The 22,030-nt window shown below is 42.9% G+C and overlaps 1 protein-coding gene across 2 annotated transcripts in view; it reads right to left on the bottom strand.

Moving 5' to 3' along the window:
- Col24a1 (collagen type XXIV alpha 1 chain) overlaps positions 1-21,143 on the bottom strand; it is a 234,275-nt gene extending 213,132 nt beyond the window's left edge. Inside the window, exons 1-4 of one of the 2 annotated variants that reach the window (XM_050160215.1) lie at positions 21,073-21,143; positions 20,513-20,643; positions 15,350-15,414; positions 1,976-3,459 (exon numbers count right to left, since the gene is read on the bottom strand). In XM_050160215.1, the coding sequence (XP_050016172.1) occupies positions 1,976-3,459; positions 15,350-15,414; positions 20,513-20,568 (1,605 nt within the window). In that variant the 5' untranslated portion in view covers positions 20,569-20,643; positions 21,073-21,143. Of the gene's footprint in view, positions 1-1,975; positions 3,460-15,349; positions 15,415-20,512; positions 20,994-21,072 lie in introns of those variants that run through there. The other variant, XR_007595037.1, reaches the window with a different exon arrangement.
- Between the last annotated feature and the right edge of the window lie 887 nt (positions 21,144-22,030).

Raw genomic sequence — 22,030 nt, 5'->3', positions numbered from 1 at the left:
AATTTCTCGAATCTACCTTCCCATTTTCTCTTCTGCCAACCCGAATCAGGTCCAAATCATACAACACCAAGTTGGAACCAGGAACTTCCTACCTATTTTGGGGACTATGACCAGACTGAATTTTGTAAATTAGTCTTTTTAATTAGACATCTGCAAAATTCTGGAGAACAATATAAAGCTCTAACTTATCAGCTTGACCGCTGAGATTCTCCATGATGTGACACAACACTCATCAAAAGCTTGCTTGGGTTTTGGTCAGTCATTACCCAGCCTGACATAAAAGAGTTTGGCCTTAGAGACAGAAGATCTGTATTTAAATCCTGACTGTATCATTTACTGGCCGTGTATCATTATTGGCAAGACAGTCTTCAGTTTCTTTCACTGAAACATGAGGACAACTGTACTAACGTAACAAGGCTTTTCTAAGAGAAGGCATATGAAGGGTGAGTTAGAACATCATCCACATCAGTAAGTGATGGTTGCTACTCCTCTCTTCCCCATTTCCCGTCCTAGAAGGGAAATCTGCCTTTCTCATCCATAAAAATATTTACTCCTTAAAGTCCAGTCCTACATAATTCTGTCAGAAAAACCTAGTGCAGTGATCTATCTTGGTTCTTTCATGGAGGTCGGCTCCAAAATAATAATTTTCACCCCACACATTTAGTTTATGAGATTATGTCTTTAGGTCACATATGATTTATTTTATTGCTTTTAATTGTGTGTGTATGTGCGTGTGTGTGTGTGTGTGTATTCACACTTATCAGAGCGGTGCCTTCAGCGGCCAAAGGTTTCAGATTCCCTTCAACCTGGAATTATAGGTGGTCGTGAGCTGCCCAAGGTGGATGCTAGTGACTGAACTAAGGATAGAAGCAATGCTATCTCCTAACACCAAGCCATCTCTCCAGCACCCAATAGCGTGTATCTTGCTTCACCACAAGATATAGTTACACACGTACTTAATTTTTCTTATTGAAATGTATATGCTCCCTCAGAACAAAGGGGCTGTGCTTCTGCCTCAAGTTCTGCACAGACTAAGGAAACGCCTGTTGAGCACATTATTACCTTACAAATACAGATGGAACAGCGATTTGGGGCTTTATGGAAGAGATTAGGAGATTAATATTCATCCCACTACACTGACTTTTGGAGGAAAGTAGGTGGCTACCTATAATTCTTTACAAGTACTGCAAAGGGGTTAATTCTATACAGCAGGGCATCTACTGGGTTTACTGTAACCCTAAACAGTTTGCTTTAAGAAGACAACTTCCTCAAGTAATAGCCATAAGGAAACACCAGCATCATCTTATCTCAGTCTATAGCTTCTAGAACTCAGCTGATGATTCAAGTTGTATTTTCATCAAATGAAGATGTATCTTAATGGTGTTCGAGAGATAGATCAGCAGTTAAGAGCACTTGATAGACCTGGGTCTGATTCTCAGCACCTACGTGGTGTTTTACAACAGTCTGTGACTCCATGGGACTGAACACCCTCTTCTGGCCTCCATGGCCACCAGACATGCATATGTTACAGACAGACATGCCAACAAAACATCCACAAACATAAGACAAGAAAATACCAATAAAAAGCCGTCCTCTTAGAACATATGTAGTATACTTAAATTTTTGAAATCAAATTTTTGAGACGTGCAGACAAATTACTTAAGATTTAGAAATATCAAAGGCAAAAACAAGCCCTGGTCTCCTGGTCTACCCTACGGTGTTTGGTCCAGATACCTCTCTGAAATACATGGTAAGTTAGTGCATTAAGACATAGTTTAGAGCCGGGCGATGGTGGCGCACGCCTTTAATCCCAGCACTTGGGAGGCAGAGGCAGGCGGATCTCTGTGAGTTCGAGACCAGCCTGGTCTACAGAGCTAGTTCCAGGACAGGAACCAAAAGCTACAGAGAAACCCTGTCTCAAAAAAGAAAAACAAAGAACAACAAGACATAGTTTAAAAAGAAAAATCCAACTTACGGGAGGTCCAGTGTCTCCTTTTGGCCCTCTCAGATACTCCACATCAAGCATTTCACTATAATCCTCATAATAATAATAATCATAAGGCTGGGCTTCATAACTATGGTCGATGGTATAAGTAGCATCAGGGTGAAATTCCCCTTCCTTCCTTAGTTCAAGGTGGTTATCCATAGAGGGCCCAAGCGTCACTCTATACAAGGAGGTGTTAAAAATCTGTTCCCTTTCCATGAGTTCATTGGTGTGCAGATTTGCTGTGACTTTTTTCTTGAGATTAGTCATGACCTCTTGATTTGTGTGTGCAATGCTAGGTGATGTCTGATTAGGCAGAGGCAGGCCAGCTGCTTCCTCGTCGTGTTGGGTGATGTTGTCTGCTCCATCTAAAGGGGGGCTAAATTTCTTCTCTGTATTTATTCTTGCCTCACTGTGGCGATGATGAGACACTGGCGGGTTTAAATTGGTCTCTTCCTTGTTGATGATTTCTTTAGCTTGAAGTCCGTAGTTTGGGAGAGTCACAGCTGAGGCGTTTTCTGAATGGAAAGAAGTTAACTGGGACCATGATGTTTGGTACTCTTGCCTTCCCTGTACTGTGGAAGAATTGTTATTTCTGATATTTGGAATATCTTTGCCATCAGAGAATGTCTTCTGTGGCAATTCTGTTTTATCAAATCCTTTGGGCAAGGGAGTGTGTTCTGTGAAACTCTTCTGTGGCAATTCTGTTTTATCAAATCCTCTGGGCAAGGGAGTGTGATCCGTGAGTGCCTCTTTTGGTAATTCTGTTTCACCAAATCCTTTGGGCAAGGGTGTGTGCTCAGGGTGTCTGGTTGGCATTACTGCCGAGTGAGGAAGGCTTGTTTCAGCTTGGGACGTGTCTGCTCGGGGGCACTGCTGTTTCATGTATCTGCAATAGTCTGTGGACGCTGCTGTGGAAGGAATAATATACAGCTGACACACTGTCCCTTCAAAGTGGACAGAGTTATTATACATACTTCCCAAGGTGAACACACTGTGAGAGTCAAAGGTCTGAACCTCTGAAGCAGTCTCTCCGCTAAAATATCTCTTTCCACATTCGACGAACATGGAGACCACTCGGTCTCTAACAGTGATGGCAAGCGAGTGCCATCGCTCATCGTGGACGCTGTAGTTGAAAACCACGGATTGCTTTCCTCCAACATGGACTATCAGTTTCTTAGGTAGTAACTGTACTCCTAATTGCAGCCTGTTGTTATTTCGAATGCTGAAGAGAAATGCATTGTTCACTTTGCGTGACTGCAACCCAATCAATACGGTCAGTGGCTGTCTTAAGCTAACCGGTAAGATGTTCATGAGAGGTGACTCGATGTAGGCATTATTTTTTAAAGTGACACCAAATTCTGTTAACTGGACCCTCTGAGGTAATGGTGTGGGTGACGACGGCACAGCAGTAACTGGCGATGCGTCTCTTACATCTTTGCCTCCAAGGCCTAGTCGATGAAGAATATCTATGCCTGGAAATGAGAGGAGGAAGAGAGAAAGGATCTTACTGGTACATTCATGCAAATGTTTGAATATAAAAACAAAACTTTTTCCCAATCAACGTAAGCTTTATCAACAAGTAACTTCTAGGTAGCCAGCGCTAGAGAGAGGTGCTACCTTCAGTCATTTGGATGAAGCAAGTGTGCACGCACCCCCGACACACACATACACATCATTATATTTTAGTCCCCAAATATTTTAAAAACAAGTTCGGTGGCTTTGTTCTTTTTCATTTTATTGAAACTCCTGCCCCTTCACCATAAGTGCACACTCACAGCTTCTGAAACATCACTATGTCCTTACTAATAACTTAACATTTAACGACATCTGTGTTTGGACAAACTGAAACCCTGTGGATGAAAATAACTTGTTACTCACAATAAGTTAAGTTCACACCATCACTTAAATTCTAATTTTCCAAACTTCTGGGAATTTAGTTGAAGCTTTCTTTGACTAATACTTTAATCATATATTACACGTAAAGTTCTTTGGGAACCCAAATCCTTGAGTGAGGCATGAAGAGGGGTTTAAATTCGCTTTGCTGTAAGCCTTGCTCCTTCCCTGTCCCTTTCACATTTCTCTGTCTTTCATATTTCCAGTTCTCTTCAGTGATTTGTACCCAGTTCACAGACTCTCTCTCAATATCTATTATGTAATACGTAGTTTCTACACAATATGGCTTTAATATAGTTGTGGATTTAACAAATCCATTGTTCATTATATTATTGCCAGTAGTGGTCTGCTTGTCTCTGTCACTCAACTATAAAGTCCTGAAAGACAGGCTCTGTCTGATTCATTACTACATTTCTACTGTTTCCTTGCAAAGAGTTCTAGAATTTCTGAATGAGTGAGCTTGTCCCACCAGAATCCAATCTGAATTCATATTCACCTTTAGAGTCATATAACTTTTAATGCCATTAATTAAATAATGAATGAATCTTTCTTAAAAACACAGTCAGCTTAGTCAAAGGTGTCATCCATCTGCATCTATGTGTGTCTGTAATAATCTCTGGGTAAAAACAGCAAAGAATTGCAGTATTACAGGAAAATGAAAAAAGGTGAAATTAGCTAAGAATACTTGGCTCTATTAATTTTCCTTTTGTGGCAAAGCAGTAGATATTTGGGAGTTTCTGTTCATTGCAAAGAATAAAGCATGAAGAGAGACTCTGAAACCTGAGTCTGACAACTATGCATATGACAACGAAGTACGTATGGAATATTATTCATGTGTAATCCAGTACTATATTTGAAGTGTTTTCTCAGAGATATGTACAAACACACCAGTGAGGTAGAGTACAGTCATCAGCTGTGAATGAACTAGTGATAGGCATAATAAAGGGAATAATTGTGTAACCTAAGGTATTATGTGATAGAGAGTTTCAAACCTTTCAATAAAAATATTTTCAACAACAATGCAGAAATTTAAGTTCCCACAATGATTCAGTGGCCCATTTTAAAGCAATAGCACATAATTTGCAAAAAAAAAACCTTTGTTCTCTCATGTTATCTCATTATAACTAACGTAAAATTTTTATTATAATCCACAACATGGCTGTTTATTTTCATATGCAAAGTAAATTACTTAGCAGATAAATTTGTTAACTATACTTATCACCAATCTTTAACAAAATTCACACCCTTGGAGTGTGTTCATGCCAAACTGTAACTTGAGGGATTCCTGCCTAGTGATGTGGGATGTCCTTCTGTATATGTGTTGCTTTAATTGGTTGATGAATAAAACTGTTTTGGCCAATGGCTTAGCATAGTACAGTCAAGCAGGAAATCTGGACAGAGATAGAGAGACAGTAGGCAGAGTCAAGTAGATGCCATGTAGCTGCCAAAGGAGGCAGATGCCAAGAAGCAACAGGTAACAAACCACAAACCTTGTGGTAAATTATAAAATAATAAAAATGTGTTAGTTTAAGATACAAGAACTAGCTAGAAATATGCCTGAGACATTGGCCAAACAGTGATGGAATTAATAATGTTTCTGTGTGATTATTTGGGTCCGGGTGGCCGGGAAACGAATGTGCACTCTCTGTTTGCATGCCTAGTGTTCTCTGACTTCAAGCATATTCATATCTCAGTCCCAGGATGAAGCCATGGAGAAGTGCTATTTCTTTGAAAATTATAACGCTTAAATTTAATGTATATATTACCACAGAGTCTGAAAATCATTATTCATTATTCATAATCATTATTGACACCTTATGTGTCGAGTAAGTCAGTCATTCTGACACAAGTTTCTGATGAGACATCAAGGGTTTCATCTTCGTCCTGGGAACACCTGCTTTGCAAGTGAGTCTCTGTTTCAAGTAGTAATTAGATCCTATTAAATTGAGATATTATTAGGAAGAGTATTAATCTGAAAACTTAAGAATGGATAGGTGTTCTTGGTATCTTATCAGTACTTCAGTTTTCCCGTATTGTAGTATTTAGAGTGAATTACTTGTAGAAGAGTCACACGGCTTAGAACAGTAATGCCTCAATAAGTTTTTGTGAATGAACTGAGAACACATTCCTAAGACAGTCTGCTTGCTGCTGTGTGTCATTCTTTCATCCTTGGTTACTTTCTCAACAGCATTCAAGCATCAATACACATTCAGCTATTCTCACCTTTTCGCCTTACTGTCCTATCCTCACCAGATCACACTTTCATTATCATGCTCTAGAGCATTAAATAAACTTGAGCATTAAGTTCATTTAGATGATTCTGGAATCATCTTTTCATTTCTCATGACTTCACAGAACTCTTCAGCCAACCAGACTCACCACACGGGCTTTTCCATTGACTCCTCAGTGTCCACCGTCTCCTCTCTGCTATGTTGAGTCCTAACTCATGACTGTGCCCGCAGACAATTATTTGTAAAAATACAAACAACCTGAAGTTTGTATTTTTATAAGAAACAATAAATTTCATGAAGGATATTAAATTTACTACTCAGAAATCTTCATGCAATTTTCTGCACGATCCTTTTCTGGTGATGTAATTTTGCAAATTTTTTTGCTTCCATTTCTGATTTTAATATTTTGCTCCATTCTCAAGATAATGTCACATTAACTTAAGTTCAGCCTTTTGATTTACTTTTCTACTTTTGTCTGTTTTCTGTATTATGAGCTCATGTCGGATTTTAATCTAAACTTTTTCTACCTTTTTTTTCTAATTAGGGAAGTTGAGAGTTTCTGTTCATCTTGGCTACAAAGGTATTTCAGCTAAGCATCTGCCTGAGCAATGTTTTAGCCACATCTTCTAGATTTCATAGGTGCTTTTTTCATTGCTGGTTTTGCAGAAACTATTTTTATGCATTTCCTATGTCTTTTTAATTTTACAAGTTTTGTGTTTTATGTTGCTGCCTGGTGTTGTTACTAAAATTTGACCTAACAGCAATGCATCCAGAGAGTGGTGAAAACTGATTTTAGCTTTAATACTTTTTCAATCCCAATAAAGATTCATAAGCACCTGCAAAGGCATTTGTGGAGACTGTAATAGCCTTCATGGAGTTAGACTTCAGTGTTCACTTCCTGTATTCTCTAATTTTTTATTTTATACAAGGATTCCATTGGAAATGTATTAATTTGTTAATTAGATCCATTTCTGTTTTGCTGTGTCTCCTACACTGCATATTTTCCCTCTATGCTTTCTCCAATATTATCTCAGTCTGTAAAGTTTGGTTTATATGACTTTTGAGCTCATAAACCCACGAGTCTAATCTAGTTTAACTTCTTGCCAGCTCTTCATTTTTCAACCTCTTACGTTCATGTTGCATCGTCTTTCTTCACAGAAGTGATCTGACTTGAGTGCTTGAGTTTTTCCTTTTTTTTCAACAAGTATCCAGAATATCTGTCTCATAGCAATTTTTGTATGTATCATATTTTTGTTACATTTGTGTGCATTTCCCTTAGTATCTTTCTACTTACATTGCATCAAATCCTTTGACTTGCGCATTATTTCCAGGCCAAGCATATCCAGCATAGGGGTGCTGTGAGAACACCAGCCTTCCAGCTCTCCAAATCCCTTCATTGTTACCAGCATTTTCTTTCTAAAATTAGTCCCTTCATGCACCCACCCGTCTGTGAACCATGCCAGTCCAGGAGGACGGGCACTACCAGCTTTGCCTACCTCACTCCCCTTCCTCTACGCTTATTTCTGTTTCTTCATGCTTCAGAATGAATCCATTACCTCAGGAAACAGATTTCTACATTTTCTGAGTCCCCCACACACACTGTCAATTATAGGATCCATGCTTCTGTGTAGTACTTGTCCCTGAGCAGCATCTGCCTTCCTCAGACGCCCCTAGCACTCACGTGCCAGGGTTAGATATTAAGAAGAAAGGAAGTACTGGATATTTAGGAAGTGTTTCTGTTCATGCTTTGTTGGATGCTACCGGTGAATTGTGTCACTTCTATGTGCCATCTCCCTTTTTCTCCATATATAACCCCTGTAGATTTTATCTCCTCATTTTCTCCCCCAAAATTGACAAGTTTGGGATTTACTTCTATTTAGCTTGTTTCTGTTGTACTGTATGCAGAGACGGAAGTGGGAAGATAATACCTTAAAGGTTCATGGTTACTTAGTCTATGCCCAGGGATTAGAGAGATGGTTCAGCAGAAAAGAACACTTGTTACTCTTGCAGAGTACCTAAGTTTGGTTCCCAGTACAACATGGTGGCTTCCAACTATCAGTATCTCCAGTTTCCTGGAGCCAGTGCTCCCTTGTGATCTCAGCAGGCGTCAGGTCCCTGGTGCACAGACATACACATAGGCAAAACACTTATATATGTAAATTAAAATAAATCTAAAACAAAATTAAAGTCTATGCTCCCTTCACAAATGATGAAACCAGGAAACAGAAATGGTGCAATGGGATCTAGGTCACACAACTAGGAAACAGTGGAGCTGAATTTTAATCATCAGCCTCACCCCAAGATCAACACAATGGCTGTCTCCTCCCATGGCCTGATGGCTGCCACGTTCTGCAAACATCACTTTATCACTTTACGGATATCACTAACAAAGGGGGCTCTGAAGGCCCAGAGGACCCACAAAGACATAGGCCAGACCTTTCCATTTACAAATACTAAGAGGGAAGAGACTCTGCAGTGGGAGAACTGTTTCAATGCTACAGAAGATCCTCAGGAATATTGCCGCTCTGAGTCATCCCCCATGCTGGGGCGGGCTCTTTGGTGATGCACCTCCTGAATCCTCTATGCCCCCGTAAATTACTGTAGAAACTCTGTTTACTAAGCTGGAGCGGAGTGGGATTTTTAATGTTTGTTTTTCTGTTGTCCCCACATCTGAGGTGACTAGACATAAACTTCCCAGGGAGGGTGACACAAGAGCATCCTAGGTTTAATCTGTCACAGACTGAGCACATTTGGGGGCAGAAGCTGATGGAAAGGAGAATGCGGAGCTGAAAGACAGAAGGCACATACAAGAGAGACTGAGAAAACAGAGTAAAGGAAAGAAGACAGAAAAGAAAGGGAGAAAGGAAGAAGGGGGGGGGGGGGGGGGGGGGGGGGGGGGGGGGGGGGGGGAGGGAGGGAGAGGGAGGAAGAGGAGAGAGAGCAGGAGGGAGAGAGAGAATCCGTTCTAGAATACAAGCTCTTTAATCTTTAAGCCTGGTTTAGACATCACTAAATTACAATTTGGAGTTACATTTAGATATTTGGTACTAATACAGACACAACAATAAGTAAGTTATCTGTACTGAGTTAGTTTCATTAGCAGTCCTAACCACAAAATCAACCCAGATCATTAGTCTATGTCACTGACGAAATCAGTTCGGATGTTTATCCTTAAGGCACTAGTGATGCTTTATTTCTTAAAGAATGGTGGTGACATGGACTAAATTCTGCCTCTGTACTTCGTCCTTCTCTAAGGTCTTTACTGTACGGTCATAATTCTCACAGCGCTTTAGAAGATACAACTGTCATCCAACTTAGGAAAAGTTGGAGCTAGATTCTTTTTTCCAAGGCCACACAACAAGGGAGTACAGAGGAGTCCACTGGATACCATCTTAAAGAGTCAATCCCTTACCTTACCTCAGCGACTTTTCATAAGGTATCTCACTTTACCTAAAAGCAGAATGGACTGTACCCCCTCCTCTATCTGCTTCTTAAATGCAAAATAAATGGTGGTGTCACCATGGCAACTGCCATGCCCTCTTTACTGTAAACAGCAGACCCAATGACGTCATTCAAACCATAGCTGCGACGACCACATATTCTGACTCATAGACCTCATTTCTGGCTTTGCATACCCAACTCTCTGCTGGCTTTATGCAGGAGAAAATTCCAGGTCCCCAAAGCAGTTCTAAATCAACATATTTTCCCCACACTTCATTTTTTGTACTTCAGTGTTTCTGTCAGGGAAGAGTCCCACAGCCACATGGGCAGCCAACATGATCTTTCTATGCAATACATGAGATTATGGCATGCCTCTGGTTCAAACCCTACCATGGCTTTGTGTGGCATGGGGAATCCGTGTCATCAGTTCCTGTCTTACCACTCTTGCCTCACTTTCTGTAGTTTATCTCATCTTACTGTACCCCTGACAAATCGTTTTCTCTTCGTTATTAAGCTAATTGAGCTCATTTTGAACTCTTGGCGCTTGCACTTAGAAAGCTCTCGGCTTTTAGACCCTTCATCCTCGAGCTAATTTCATCAGCTGCTTTTGCAATGACAAAAATTCATGGTGAAGATTTGTGAGTTTTTCTACTATTTTGAAGCTGGGTGTGGTCTTGGAGAATCTTTGAACTTGAGCTTGGTGTCATAACTGAGGGTGGTTCTGGAAGCGACGTTCTCACATTCTCACCTTCTGTCCATGGTACAACTGCTTGCTTACGCCACAGCATCCTCCACTCTGGATATTTTTATTCCTTCCAAACCTTTTCATTACCAAAGCTTATCAGTTTGAAAAGCCCATTCAAAGTCCCACTGAGAGTATCTACCTGCACGGGGGTTTATTCCCCAACAGGATCTAGCTGAAGGGTTACATTTTTTTTAAACTTTGTTTTTATTTTAGAAGCAGGATCTCACTGTTTTTTTCTAGCCTGGCCCCAAATCACTGGCCTTGTGAGCTTCTCCTGACTCAGGCACCCAAGCATGGAATAGTGTGGACTCCATGGGGGTGTCCACACCATGCCTACAAAAGCCAGATGTCGTAGCACAAGAACCTACATTTGTTTTTCAGATGTAGAAAACAAAGACCTGTCAACATCTCATCCCAAGTTGGAGGAGCAAGGGTTATATGTGATTATCCCTGAAAGCTTAGAGAATTGTTACATTGCTTAGTAGTTTTAATTTAAGTGATTTTTTTAAAACATTATCAAGTTTTAGAGTCTGAAAAGTTGTAGAACTAACTCTTACTAATAAAAAACTAAATGGGTATGCATTAATTCCAACTGCATCTCAATATTTTAAATTTACATCTTGATTAGCCATGTCCTGCCGCTATGTGCTTTCTGATGCTGCACTTATGCCAATTTTTTTTTTAAATTAAAGTGATGGTCCCATATCCATCCCCACACTGCCAACACTAATTAAACTCCGGGGCTATTAATAATAATAAAACTTTAAATGAATACTTTAAGTTGAGAAAAACATAGTTGGTGGGTCCTAGAAAGAGTCTGAAGATGGTGCTGGACGGGTGGATAAGATCAAAATACATCACGTGCATATATGGCATTTAAAAATAAATGAATGGAAATAATCTTTAAAAAAGTAATCATTTAAAATAAAACCACCAGGGTCATAAGAAAGATTGCACAATACTCAGCACATTCTTCTTTTCCTTGCCAATTTGTGTAAAAACGGTCAAATTAACTAGACGACCCCCCTGCACTCATTTTGCAAGTGTTGTCTAAGTCACTTCCACACAGTGCCAAAATCGTGACTCAAGTATAAGCTTCCTGGCTCCAGGTCACGGAGTTAAGGAGCTAAAGGAAATGATTTACGATCAGTTGCTTTTAAAATCCCCAAGGATATGGGAAGAGAAGTGGGTCTAGACTGTGGTCTTCCGTTCTAGGAAGATGGATTGCGCTGCCATCATCTAAATGCCCTGCATGTGTTATCTTATTTCATGCACCCTAAGCCACGGGTAATGTGATTCTTATCTTCGTTTTGATCTGTTGGAAACAAGGTCCACAGTATCAGAAATTTATTCAAGGTCACATAACTACTTAGCAGTGTAGTCCAGACACAGACCTGAGCTGTGGCTCCACGACACCTGTGTCCTTACACACCTCTGGCAGAGTGGGTATGTTAAAAGCAACAATCGTTTCTTTAAAGTTTTCTTAATGTAAGTAACACATTTATCCTGTATAAGCTGATCAGTGCAAATGCATTCACAGAGTGAGAAGTGACACTTTAAGTTACATATGAAAATCGCTGATGAAGTGCCCATTTATGTTGCTGTCGCTGGAAAGAACAGCCTCTATGGGACAATGGATTAAGGTATACAGGAGACGCTCTTCTAGATAAGGGCGTGTCTACATGCGTCTTCACACTCGGGGTCATCACACAATCAGTCCAGTGTGAGCCACTGTGGGGTGACACCGCATCTCTCTGCCACATCTCACTGGCAGCCTGTGACAGCCAGAGAAAAGGGGTGCTTCAGCCTTCAGAAAGCTGCCCAGACCCGCAATCCTCAGGAAACGCCATCTTCTATAAGTCACTTTAGCTTGAAACTGACCCACTTATTCACTAGGCTACCTCCAACAATAAGCTAAAAGGCAAATATAGAATATATACATATATATAATTTATATTAAGATGATAGCTAAAATGGCTTTACTTAGCTGTGTTAAAATTTAAGAAATAACTGAAATTTTAGAAAATCAATGTATTTTTTCATTTTCTTTTTCTTCAAGATCTTTCTGAGGAAAAGAAGAAAATATGGTTCAAGACTATAGAAGTAGATGGTGGGAAGAGACAGCAGAGACAAAAGACATTAAGAGATTTTTAAAAATGTATCAAGGGGCTGAAAAAGTGAACTCTAGGGCTTGCAGAGGCAGACAGTCCCAGACAATGGGTCAACTCAGAGGAAGTCCTGAAGGGTTCAGGAATGAGAGGTTCTAGCTCACTGAATGCTTGGGGTCTCAAGTTGGGCTGTTGGGACAGGGGAAGTAGCTAAGCATGCGCATGAGAAACTCAGACCATAATTGGAAAGCAGAGGCTGAAGACGTTGAAATATGATCCATTCAGGGCAGAGGCGTAGAATGAGGGAATCAGGAAAGATCTACCTAACACATTAGAGATAATCCCTTCATCCCAGACAAAAATCACTGAACTCAAATAGAGGTAACCACTACGATTTTATTCCACATGAAAAATTAGGGAGGGGGGTCCTCTCTAAAGACATTCCATGATCTAGACATTTGGGTTGCAACAAGGCAGCCAGACAGGCTTGTCCTTCAACACCCTCACATGAAGCATCTCATTCTTCGGGCCTATGAGAAAATAATTTCCAAATGTATTTTCCTGTCTTATTTTTAAATGATAAGAGAGACAACTGCAGAGTCTCAAAGAATATCTACAATATAAAAATCAGATCAAAACAAAGAAAACTTGGAAGGAAAAAAGACAGCACAAGAAGAAAATTTCAAAATATTATTCCCATCCTTAGCAAGGTTAGAGAAGGAGGAGCACCCAGGAAGCATGAGCAAGATGCTGTTTTTTTATATGAACGAAGGGAAATCGGAGTGGGCAAGGGCAGCATTCGCATCAACAGAAACAGAAATGTTCAGAAAGGTGGCAAGTAAGATCTTAAAGTAAAGAAATAAATAAATAATTTGATTGTGGAGATTCAAATATGCAACAGAAATTGCAGAATAAAAGAAAATCATTAGAAACACAGACATAACATTGAGAAAATTCCAGAAAGTGAATGGTGCTTCCATGTTGAAAAAACCCACTCTACCCAACAGGAGGACAAGACTCATATCATGACATATTACTATAAACTTCAAAACATCAACAACCAGTGATTATAAAAACCTCAAGAAGAAAAAGAGCAGGTAGGCCATAATTCAACTACTAAGAATTACTCTATCAATTTTAACAGCTCAGCAAGACAAAAACCATGAAAGCCTTTCAATTTCAGAGAAGACAAAGCTTACAGAAGAAAACTCTCTACTCAACAACACTAACTACCCTTCCATGTGGGGGTTAGACAGACCACTTCTCAGTAAGGCAATACTTCAGAAGCTGCCCCTGCTCAGCTAATATGCTGAGGATGCACAACACACACACACATACACACACACACACACACACACACACACGGGGTGTAGTAGGAGGCCCCTTGTTTGTACCGGCCACCCAGAACTGAAATAATCACACAGAAACCATATTAATTAAATCACTGCTTGGCCCATTAGCTCTAGCTTCTTATTGACTAACTCTTACATCGTAATTTAACTCATTTCTATTCATCTGTTAAGTAGAAGACCATTCCTTCCTTTGTTTGCCTTCCTTTTGCAAGCAAGCATCTCATCTGCAATTTCTTTACTTGTCTTTCTTTCATATCGCTGATGGACTCAGGTCATAAGTGGCTGCTTGAGTTTATCACAATTTAATAATAAACTCAATAAAAAGCTGATTGTATCAGAATACAGGCAGTTGCATGGAGCGATACAAAAGCGAGAGAGGCAAACATCCTAGGGACCACACTGCTAATGTCTTCAATCCAGCACACTTCCTGGGTTTTCTCTCTTTGAAAAAAATTTTTGAACCTTTGACAAAGCCACTTTTATTTTCACTTGGAAGCCAGAGATATTTTTGTATTTATATTTTGGTCATTGGATAGTAGGATATTTATTGGGAAATAGACACTTTAAAATGTTGTTTAATAAATGAATCAAGTAGGATATACAAAGTTTTCTGAGTGCAGCAATCTAGCAGACCAAACCAAAACACTATTCTCTAGACCACCCCACGGGAATTAAATAACGTTGGGAGCTCACTAATATGCAAATTTTGCTTCTGAATGATGCAAATCCAAATGGAACATTTATTACATGCGTGTGTTGTTGCAAGAAGGGCAAAGGTTATTCAGTTACAGTCTGCCACCCCCAGGAACTCCCACTTGAAATGAGGTCACAAGCAAAGCCTTTCCACTGTACAAAACTTCCCTTTTATAGAGGCTTTTCTTAAAAATGTAAGCAATTTCACAGACGGAAGAGCTGAGTAATTCTTAAAGGTCATATTTACCCCCCTCCCAAATTGATGATTTTTGGTACCCTTGCATCCTCCTGAAACTGGCTGTAGTCTTCTATTACTGTCTAATGCTAAATTTCAGGTTATAAAGACTTAGAAGGAATGTGCCTTGGTTGCTACAAGCAAGTAGAAATTGTTGGTTTGTTTGTTTTGAGACAGGATGACATGTAGCCCAGGCTGGTCACTGACGTGCTAAGTAGCCAAGGCTAACTGTCCCTGATAGTAAATCCTGAATGTCATCTGGATGGGATTTAGAATCTCCATGAAAATAAATACCTGACTGTATCTATCAGCAAGTATCTAGACTGAGTTAACTGAGGTAGGAAAATCCACCCATCCACCCTAAATTATGTGGGCATCGCCACTCCACAGGCTGGAGTTCTGGACTGAATAAAAAGGCAAAAGAGAACTGAGCATGCGCATGCTGATGGAGCCAGCTACCTCAAGCTCCTGCCACCAAGCTTCCTCTGTCATGATGGACAGCATCCTCAGACTGTGAGCCCAGATAAACAACTCCTTCCTTAAGCAGCTTGTGTTACAGTGATTAGAACACTAACTACCATGCTTGTCTGGAACTCCATCTCTTCCTGCCTCTTTTTCCCACAAAACCGACTTAAGAAAAAAGTAACAAGATGATCCTCCTTACCTTGTCCCTGTGCATGAACCGTAATGCACGCCGCACATAGTACAATAAAACGAAGAAGCAGTTTCCTACGGGGAAAGCCACAGAAACAAAAAACTGTTAGACATTTACAACTGTTAAGTCACACAGCTCTGAACTTGGGAGTCTGTAGTGTGGCCTGAGAATTGTTCTCTCCGAAGATTTGCCCAATAAAGCTGCTGCTGCAGAGGGGAGGACATCTGAGGACCTCTGCTTTGGAACAAGTGATGGTAAAGTTTTAAAGATGACAGCCAGCAGTACCTGAGGGTGTCTGATAAAGGATCAAAGGGTCTGGGTTTACCCTGCCAGCCTCACCTTTAGTTATTTGGTTTGATACCAGCCACATTCAAAACACAACCAACCAGACTAGCCAGGTGAAGGCTGACATTTAGTCAGAAAACAGACATCCAAAGGTCATCGTTAGAACATCTGAGGAGCTAATTCCTTTCTGAGAGTCTTCCCTAGATGCAGCTTAAGGAGCTATTCAACTTTTCTTTGTCATAAAAGTCCAGGTTCTTTTGGGAGAATGCCAGCAATCTCTCTTTAGGGTACTCATGAGATCCTTCGGATTTATGATACGTGTCTTCAGGCTACCACCATTCGTTCTTACAAAGATGAAGTTTACAACAGCAAGAAAGACTTGTGAAGTTTTGTGAAGAGCAAACTTTTTGATGAATTGGTGGCCTCTTAAACCAGCAGAGGAGTGTGGAACAACGTGAGAAAGTCACCTGCGCTGCACACTAGCATTTCAGCACTTTCTCCCACCCTTGGTTTCCATGGCAAAAAGTCTTCGTCCTGACAGCTTTATAGATTCCGTGTTTTACTAAAAGCTCAGATCCAGAAATAACAAAAAAAATCTATTTTTCTCAAAATAACTGAGGGAAAGTTTTATCCCAGCAATGGGAGTAAAGTTGGATGATTCCAGGGGAAAGGACTGTCAGTGATTTACCAGAAATTTCCCAGACTGTCCGCTGAGCTCGGTGTGAAGGACGCACACACAGCACAACTAACTCCAGGCACTTGAGCAACTCCTGAATGCAGGGGGAGCAATGCTTAAAGATGTCAGGCAGTCAAAGAGCCTGTGGTCCAAAGGGAAGAAAAAATACAGCCAGCCAGTAGCACTGAGGCAGTTGTTAAACTGGCCCATGCTAATGTTGAAGGTTTTTGAATGAATGAATCTACCTTCAGCCAATAAGACCGACAGATGGTCCTTCATTCCTACTAAACTTGTGCCCGACTTGTATCTGCACCCTGATTCCAAGATCAAGGAAGTCAGTGCTCTTGTCCTCCATCTGTCCAGCTGAGAAAGTGACATAACCTGAAGGCCTCTCATCCTCCTCTGTTTCTCTCTCTAGCTACTTCTTCCCGGAAATGGTGCTCAGACTATTTCTCTCAAGCCTTTTAGGTACATTGATTGCCCCATGCCGCACCTGAATGTTTTTGATGGACTGTGTATGGGGGAATCCCATCTTCTTTCTGCTTTGGTCTCTGCCTAGGTTTCCTTTAGTTGAACCTTCCTCCTGCTTAGATTCATTCATCCTCTCCCTCCGGCTGCCCCTCCCTCCTCTTGTCCCTCTTTCTGCCTTCACCCCCACCTCTTCAGGACTTTCAGATACCCTTCTTGAATACACTCCTTTTTCATACCTGTTTCCTTTGCTTCTCTACTGAACCCTGCACATTGTTAGGGGAGCAACTGTGTCTCTTTCTCGAGCATTCTATTCCTACCACCTGGGACAAGGGTGGACGCTCAGTACATAGTTGTTGAAGAATTGAATAAATAGCAGACCAAACTAAGCTTTTGTAGAATAAAAAGGAAATGGTCCCTATTTGATCTCTCACCCAGAATTATAAAGTCTAATATCAGATCTAGATGCAAGACTCAGCTCACAAAGAATCTAGAACTGCTTGTCTAGGTGTTTTAATAAAACTGTTCAGTGACTTCACAGAGGAGTACCAAACAGACGCCTTCACAGAGTACCAAACAGAATGTCTAAACAACCCCCAAATTACTTTCCACACACCATACTTCCTTTCCCTAAGATATCCATTTATTTTAAACATTTATTTGAACACTCAAATACCTAAGCAACTTAGAAAACAGTGTTTTATATCAATAACAAGGAACATTATAAGCCTTTTAATGACCATAACAAGTTTTGTTTGTTGGTTTGTCTGCTATTTTTGAGACAGGCTTTCTCTTATACCAGCTGGCCTGGATACTGTGTAGCAAAAGTGACCTGGAACCTTGATTCTGCTGCCTCTACCACCTGACTACTAGGAAGTACAGACTTGTGCCACAACATCCACAGTAGTAGGCAGTGGGGGATATCACCCTGGGCTCCAGGCATGCTAGATACTCTGATGCATGCTAGACACTCTGTGCATGCTAGGCACTCCATGCATGCTAGACACTCTGTGCATGCTAGACACTCCATTCATGCTAGGCACTCCTGCATGTTAGGCACTCCATGCATGCCAGACACTCCATGTATGCTAGACACTCTGTGCATGCTAGACACTCCAATGCATGCTAGACACTCCATGCATGCTAGACACTCCAATGCATGCTAGACAATCCGTGCATGCTAGACACTCCTGCATGTTAGGCACTCCATTCATGCTAGATACTCCGATGCATGCTACATGCTACATGCATGCTAGACACTCTGATGCATGCTAGACACTCCATGCATGCTAGAGAAGCAATTCAACAACTGAGCTACACTCCTAGCCCCCAACCTATAAAGTGGATACATCTAAAACCTCTCAAATTTTAGGTTTATTTTATTAATTCCACAAAGTCACACAATGTGATCTATTTTAAGAGCAACCTTGGGAAAGAAAATGTCTGTGTGGATCCAATTTTAAAACTATAAATATTTTTGGGTGACTAACTGGAACTTCCCGAACATCATCACGAGAAGATGGCAGTATGTGGAAACCTCAGGCATCTCATTGGAGGTCTCTAAAGTTTAATCCAGAGGCCCAACATAATGATCGTCAGCTAATCAAAGTTGTTTTTTCTAAAGCCCCTTTCCTTTTCCCAAGTGCTGGTGACATGTTTTCAAATTAAAGAACTCTAAATTCTTTGACTATTTTTTTTCTAGAAACAAGTTCTCTATGCAGTCCTAACTACTTTGCTCCATCACTTTGCCTGTGTGCGGTTGGAGCCCCGAGGACCTCCACCCTGGTTAGTGATGCGCTACCCTTCACTGTGCGCGCCCCATCCCCACCGACTTCTGTAACGAAACAAGTCTGGCATCATGAGATCAGGGGTCGGCTAGGCTCCTGGTCTGTGACCTGGAGATCCCCTCCGAGATTAAGGAAGACCAGCAACTTCATCCAGGACTGACTGCTACGCACGCCAGCACCCGTCCATAAGTGTTTACTGCCCCTGTCCACCCAACCTACCAGGTGTCATTTTCTTCAGAAGTTTCACCAATGCGTGTGTAATCTTATTTAGTTTCTCTGCCCCCCCATCATCTAGACCCAATACAAACTCCAGACTTCCCAAGAATGTATGCAGGGTCAGTCCTGGGACCCTCTAGAAGGATTTGTAAAGCATGCAAGACAGGGGCTAGGGGCAGATAGATCCCTGTTGTCCCTGACCCCATGAAGTATTAGCTACTTGAGTTGGGAGCAGTGACTCAGGGGAAGCCTTGCAGATGGGAGCTGGCAAGAAGAGAGGACCCTGGAGTCTGAGCAGAACATGGGGCATTCCAAAAAGCTCGAGCTGCAGGGGTCATGCCCCACAGCACAGCCCGAAAGATGCATTCAATTGTGTAAGTCTGATACATTCAAGCCCCACTCTGCCTGGCTCTCTTGGAAGAGCTATCACTGAGTGGGATGCTTATCAAGAAAAACCAGATCAAAGGCCTGAATCTGAGCAAGAGCTCTGGGAAGGCCACAGGAAGAGCTTCTATCATCTGGGGACTACTGGGCTCCCTGCACTGGGAGGCACACAGTCACGATTGTGTCGTGTGTGTGTGTGTGTGTGTGTGTGGTTGTGTGTGTGTGTGTGTAGGCTTTACTGTGTCTCCCAGAAAAGGGGGTGTGGCTAGAGGTGCACATTGCTCTGCAGCAGGGAAGCTTGCAGAGGTCAGAGCAGAGAGCCCACAGGAGATGCTCCAGGGGACTAGGCAGTATGTGTGCATGCACACTACCACAAGGCAGGCTTTCTCCACTCCGCCTCCGCCAGCGCTCAGCTGACTAGGCAGCTTGTGTTCTGCCCCCCCCCCCCCCCCCCCCCAACTCGGCAGCCTTCCTTGCTGTATCTCAGGGCGCCAGATGCAAACTTGTGAAACAGGGGCATCCAGACGGGCAGCCAAGACCTAGAGTCATCATCCTCAAGCTTTTCCCCAGTGGAGGGATAGGCGCGGAGATGAGAAGGTGGCTCAGCCCAAGCTCTATCAGGAAAGGTAGACGCGCTTTCACATCCGACCCTCTCTCCTCTCCCCAATCCTATCCTGGCTGCAAGCACCACTTTCCCACGGACAGAGCACATGTCAGGGCTCAGTCCCAACTCCAGATGCGAGAGTTATGTTTGTTTGCCTTCTGGGGAAAAAAAGAAAGAAGAAGAAAAACAAGAGGTAACAGTCGCTGACCCTGAGCGGAGCTGCTTTCTAGGCTCCGTAGTCATCCCTTCTCACACCTGGCAGCCTAGTCCCAATCCTGTGCTCGCAGAATCCAGAGGACTGCTAGAGTCCTCGAAGTCGCTCAGGCTGGGCTCCCAGAGACAGCTGGAAGTAGGACCTCAGCCAGGGCTGAAACAGGAGAAGGGGAGGAGGGTGCAAGGGGAGTTGGAGTTGGAGACCAGGCGGGTGTCAGAGCGGCTCTGGAACTGCCTGGGGCAGTGGCCGAGGGGATGTTGGGATATAGGCCAGCAAGCTTTCCCTCCCTAGCCACAGGATCGCTTTAGCATAAACTGAGACTCCCTGGCAGAAGCTTGCTTCCTTTCAAACACGGTATTTTACAAGTGGAGAAGTCAAGAGGAGGATGCCACGGCAGCTAGCCTGATCCCAGCGCCAGAAAGTACCAAGGAGCAGGACCAGAGATCTCCAACTCCGTGGTGGATATAGGGGGTGGAGAGAGGGAGTTGTTCCAAAGCCCCTTCCCCCCCCCCTCTTCGGCGGCGGGTGGGCTACTTACGTTTTTGTGGCGGGGGAGATCTTTCCATGCCTTGTCCTGTAGGCTCCTAAATGCATTTGTATGCATTTGTCCCTGCAGCAAAGCACTAACGGAAAACAGAAGCCAGCTCCGAACTGCTAAAGGTGCAGGTACTGTCCATGAAAAGGGGGGGAAAGTCACATGAGAACCATGCTCCAACCCGCAAAATAAGGGGTGGGGTGGGGTAGGAGGGTGAAGCAGTGTAGGGGTAGGAAGCAGCACCCGGCGGGGAAGAGGGTTAGGATGCTCCGCGCCTAGCTGTAGCCAGGGTCGTACTCCCCTGGGAGGGACAGAGGTGAGCAAGACTTCACCCTGCGGCAGCGGGGGCAGCAGCAACAGCGAAGCTGGGTTGGGAGCGCAGCCCTGGAGTTCACTTGCGGTTCAAAGGAGACTCAGTGACTCCAGTGGAGAGCTCTGCTTTGGGCCTGGGAGGAGAAAGGCGGGGTAGAGGACGGAGGGTGGGAAGAAGTAGATGAAGGAGTTGGGGAGGAAGTCCCCGGGAGCAGCCTGCGCCCAAACATTTGTCAAACAAGCACACACACCCACTTGGGAAATCGGGTTGGTGCGAGGGGGCTGGTGGCAACTGCCGGCGCTCGCTCTGAGTTGACTGCCGGCTGCTTTGCCTGGAAGAAGAGGAGCCTAGTAAATCCGGCTGGTGTTAAATTTCACCGCGCACTGACTTGCAATGACATCACTAAACACGGAGCACACCTCCCCCTCTGCCCCGCAACCTTCCCCCACCCCAGCGCAGCCCGGCTGCCCTGGTTCGCCAACCCAACAGGGTCAGCTGGGCCAGCTGCAACCCTGGGCACTTAAGTCACCTCCTGGCCACCTCCAAGATGCGCGCATTTCCTAGTTGTAGGTGACTTAGGGTCATTCCTTCCTCTCTGTCCCTGTACTGGTCTGGTTAGCATTTTATGCCAGTCTCTTGCATGACTCTATCCCCACACCTGGGATCCTCCTGAACTCGGCTAGTCTTTCATTCCTCTCCCATGTCCGCTTGCTTTCTTTCTAACTGGCTTGTGGTCTCAGTAGCCTACTTAAGTGGACCGACTTCTGTCTCTTTACTCCGTTTCCTGTCCAACCCCTTTACTATTTCTATTGACTTTCTCTCCTGCAATTCACCTTTCCACCTAGGCCCTGACCTTGACGCAGCTACAAGTCTCGACCCGCAGATCCGCACCGTGCAGTCATGCAAGGGCATGCTGTCCCTCATTGTGCACCTCCAACGTCAGTGACAATTTCAAATGCAAGTTCCTCTCTTTCCAGAATCCTTTCGTGCTGAAAAGTCCACCTTATGAGTTTGCCAGCAATTGAAGCACTAAATATTCTCATATTGTTTTTCTAATTGCTGTCTGCAAATTTGGCGAGCACTGGCATCCTGTCCTTTGGCCGGCTGCCGCGCTTTCAACACCTACACGCATGTGGCATGCCTATTGGGTGAAGGACTGCCGTGTGGGACAACACCACTGCTCCACCGCTCTCCACTGTACTCTTTGC

The sequence above is a fragment of the Alexandromys fortis genome, unplaced genomic scaffold (genome assembly GCF_014885135.2).
Source record: "Alexandromys fortis isolate MF-2015 unplaced genomic scaffold, M_Fortis_MF-2015_v1.1 scaffold_124, whole genome shotgun sequence".
Taxonomy (NCBI): Eukaryota; Metazoa; Chordata; class Mammalia; order Rodentia; family Cricetidae; genus Alexandromys; species Alexandromys fortis.
Note: the sequence above shows the minus strand (reverse complement) of the source record. Positions and strands in the feature narration are given on the sequence as shown.